The following is a 3,751-nucleotide window of genomic DNA, read 5'->3' as shown; positions in this document are numbered from 1 at the left end:
GCAAGACTAGCCCCTAGAACAAGATTCCAATACTGGAAACAGTTCAGGTAGTCCTCCACTGACAACATACTTGAGTTACCGTAAACAACACTTAAACAACCGTCTGTGGTGTGTGTGTGTGTGTGTGTGTGTGTTTAAGGGGGGTACATCCTATCATTAGTAATATGTACTCCATACAATGTGAAAATGTATCTGTAAGTTTATATGCCATGTTTCTATCCCCAGCAAAAACAAATAAAGATTGCATTTATAAAGATACTAGTAATAAAAGGCAGTAAGAATGAAAAGCAAACCAAAAACAAAAAAAATCCCAAGGTATTCAACCTACATCAGAGTTGTTGAAGCTGAACCCTGATATATGTTGGGGATTGCCTGTAATTCACAGAGGTAGCAGGTGGAATGGGGCGCAAAAGGGACATGAACAGGGCCTTCTAGGGTGGGGCTGGAGTTGGCATGGTTCTATTTCTTGACCTGCACTGGTTACGCAGGTGCATTCCCTTTGTAAAGACTCAAACTATACATTTATGACTAATGCACTTTGCTGTGTATATGTTATATTTCAAAATAAAAGGGTCAGAAAAACAAAGAGGGGCAAATGAAATAGAAGATACATGTATTCTTTAAACAAGATATATCTATATGAACACCAAGTGTGTACTCTAGCATAGCTCTTGTTTCTCTAGTGTATAATATTTAATACATGCAGTGCAGAGAGAAACACACATGCATATCACAGCAGCCCACTATCACCAATGGCTGCTGACTATTTTCAATGATAAGGTTGCTTCTGATGTTAAATACAGGACAAAGTTACTGGCCTATACTTGAGACACCAGGGTTACTTCTACTGAGTTTCAAATGTGGATTTGAACTTTGGGTTATTCTCCAATGTTTCATTTTATTTTGGAAGAGATTCTTTCTTTTCATCTGATGAAAACATAACTGTTCACATTCTTGCTTCCTGGGGAAAAAAATCCTCCTTTGCCAAGTTAATGGGAGCAACACCCCCACACATACACTCTATGCAAACATAATGGTGCTTTCACTGTGTTTGCACAGTTAACTCGAAGGTGCCCCACCTCTGGATTACTACAAAATATTTCATTAAAGAAAGAAGCTGACGAGGCATTTTAGAGAAATAGGGATGAAAGCACAGCCATTACTAGAAAACATCAGGTCCAGCCTGGCCCAGCCTTTCTAGAATCCTTTTAACAGGTAATGATAGTGTTTCCTCGCCTATGTTGTAGAAGGGAGTATATGCAAATGGCATACATTTGGCAGTAGCTATTGAAGTTTGGGAACTCTGGTGGCGTAGTGCCTAAGGTATTTGATTGCTAACTAGAAGGTTGGTGGTTCAAACCCACCGGCCACCCCTCAGAAGGAAGGTTGGGTGATCTACTTCTGTAGTGATACCACCTCGGAAAGCCAAGGAGGGGTCGCTTTGAGTTGGATCCGACTCCACAGCACCAAGTTAGTATCCAAGTTTTTAATGTAGAAAGTCCTGGCCGTTCATTCTAGAGAAATCAGCCGATGAACACCCTACACAGCCCAGTTCGAATCTGACACACATGGGGTCACCATGAGTTAGAGTGACTCCGTGGCAACTGGCAACCTTTACTCCAGCCAGTCTACTGCTGGGACTCTGTCCTCCTGAGCCACCTTACCTGAATGTAGTAGGACAGAACTACCAGACACACACTGATATCTCAACTGCAAGAGTACAGAATTGAAAGCGGGACGGACATGAGTAGGAAAACGGTAGAAGAAATTACAGTGCGTCCATACCAGGAACTTTACCACATAACATGGGACCGGAAGGGCTATCACGTTAATATAATCAGGTGGATCAGTGTGTGCTGAAGTGAAAAACCATCCGTGCCATTCACATGAGTCAGAAACAGTAAGATAACAGGCTAAATACCTACTGCACGATCTCACTTTAATGAAAATACCCCTCCTACTCTCTCTATAGACACACACACAGACACACACGTTGTTGTTGTTGTTGTTGTTGTGTGCCGTTGAGTCGGCCCTGACTCATAGCGACCCCTCCTTGGGTTTCCGAGGCAGTATCACTACGGAAGTAGGATTGCCCAACCTTCCTTCCGAGGAGTGGCTGGTGGGTTTGAACCGTCAGCCTTCTGGTTAGCAGGCAAGTGACTTAGCCACTATGCTACCAGAGCTCCGTTAGATGTATATAAATGCATTTAGAAAAAGGTCTAAGTGGATATCCACCAAATCATGAGGGATGGGGGGGATGGAAGGACTTTTCCTTTATCCCTTTTTCCATTTCCTTATAGCTTAACTTTCAAAAGCCTGTATTAGTTGTATAATTCATTAATATATCAAATAGCATACACCGATTTTATACACATACATATACTTTTCGCATATAATGCACCTACAAAAAGAACATGCATACAGGTTATGGGCAGCAAATGGCCTGAGGGGGTTGCACAGTATGCAAAAACATGTAACACATGCATTATATGGATAAAAGTGTAGTTTGTGTTTGTATAAGTCTGCTTCTATTCTTTCAATTGTGATCACATATATTTCCATAATTCAGAAGTTAGGCATGGGTGCCTGTTCTTTCAAATACAACACAGACACTCTTACTTGATTTTCCTTACCATTTCCGAGGGTGAGACGTGCCATAAAGAAACCGTTCTCTCCTCAGCTTCATTGTTTATGGAAATGTAAGAAGGCTGGTAGACTTTGGTTGGTTCTATCACCAGAACCTAAAATAAGAACACATTTCTGTAACACTTAGGAATATGAAACATAGGTTACCCCACCCAGTGAAGAACTATGAAGACTTGTACTCAACAAATACTTATCCAGTACCAACTATGTGCACACAGTGCTCCAGGAGCCAGAGTTAGTGCAGCATACAACACAAAGCTCCTGCCTGCGTGAGGGTTACGTTCTAATGGGGCAGACAGAACACCAACAAAAACCCACTGCCACTGAGTTGATTCTGACTCATAGCAACCCTACAGGGCAGAGCAGAACTGCTCCGAAGGGTTTCCAAGACTGTGAATCTTTATGAAAGCAGACTGCCACGTCTTTTCTCCTATAGAGTGGCTGGTAGGTTTGAACCACTGACCTTTCAGTCAGCAGCTGAATGCCTTAACCACTGTACCACCAGAGCTCCTTGAATAACACACAGATAACCAGCAAACCATTTGCCAGTAGAGTCGACTCTAACTCACCATGACCCCTTATGTGTCACAGGGTTTTTCAGTGACTCAGTTTTCTGAAGTAGATCACCAGGCCTTTCTTCTAAGGCACTTCTGGGTAGACTCAAACCTCTAACCTTTCGGTTGGTAGCTGAGTACACTAATCATTCGCACCACCCAGGGACGCCAACAAAGAGACAGGGAGGTGCAATCTAACAACACAGAGATCTAGGGTAAGAGTGAAGTGAGGGCACTTCTATAAATGGGGTGGCCAAGACAGGCCACTCTGAGAAGACAACAAAGAAGAGGGAGGGAGGGAGGGCTACAGTTTTTATGAGAAAAACAAGAAATTTGACAGGATGACCCAGGTACCAAGTGCTGATTTAAAAAAAAATAAAAGAGAGAGGAAAAATCTGGTAACATTTATTTTGTTAAGAGACAGAGAGAAGGAAGGGAGGGGGAGGAGAGAGACTGAGAGCTCCAAAGCAAATCAAAGCAAGACGTTTAATATGCTGAACCTAAGTAGATTACATCAATGTCCTGTTGTGTGTGTGTGTGTGTGTGTGTGT

At 42.5% G+C, this 3,751-nt stretch overlaps 1 protein-coding gene across 1 annotated transcript in view; it reads right to left on the bottom strand.

Moving 5' to 3' along the window:
* Positions 1–3,751, bottom strand: part of MAP3K15 (mitogen-activated protein kinase kinase kinase 15) — a 164,483-nt gene that overhangs the window by 45,347 nt on the left and 115,385 nt on the right. Inside the window, exon 11 of the mRNA XM_042782662.1 lies at positions 2,634–2,741. Within this exon, the coding sequence (XP_042638596.1) occupies positions 2,634–2,741 (108 nt within the window). The remainder of the gene's footprint in view (positions 1–2,633; positions 2,742–3,751) is intronic.

Source organism: Orycteropus afer, unplaced genomic scaffold (genome assembly GCF_000298275.1).
Source record: "Orycteropus afer afer isolate SDZICR_OR568_19922 unplaced genomic scaffold, OryAfe1.0 scaffold00404, whole genome shotgun sequence".
NCBI classification, from domain to species: Eukaryota; Metazoa; Chordata; class Mammalia; order Tubulidentata; family Orycteropodidae; genus Orycteropus; species Orycteropus afer.
This window is presented reverse-complemented; position numbering and strand designations above follow the sequence as displayed.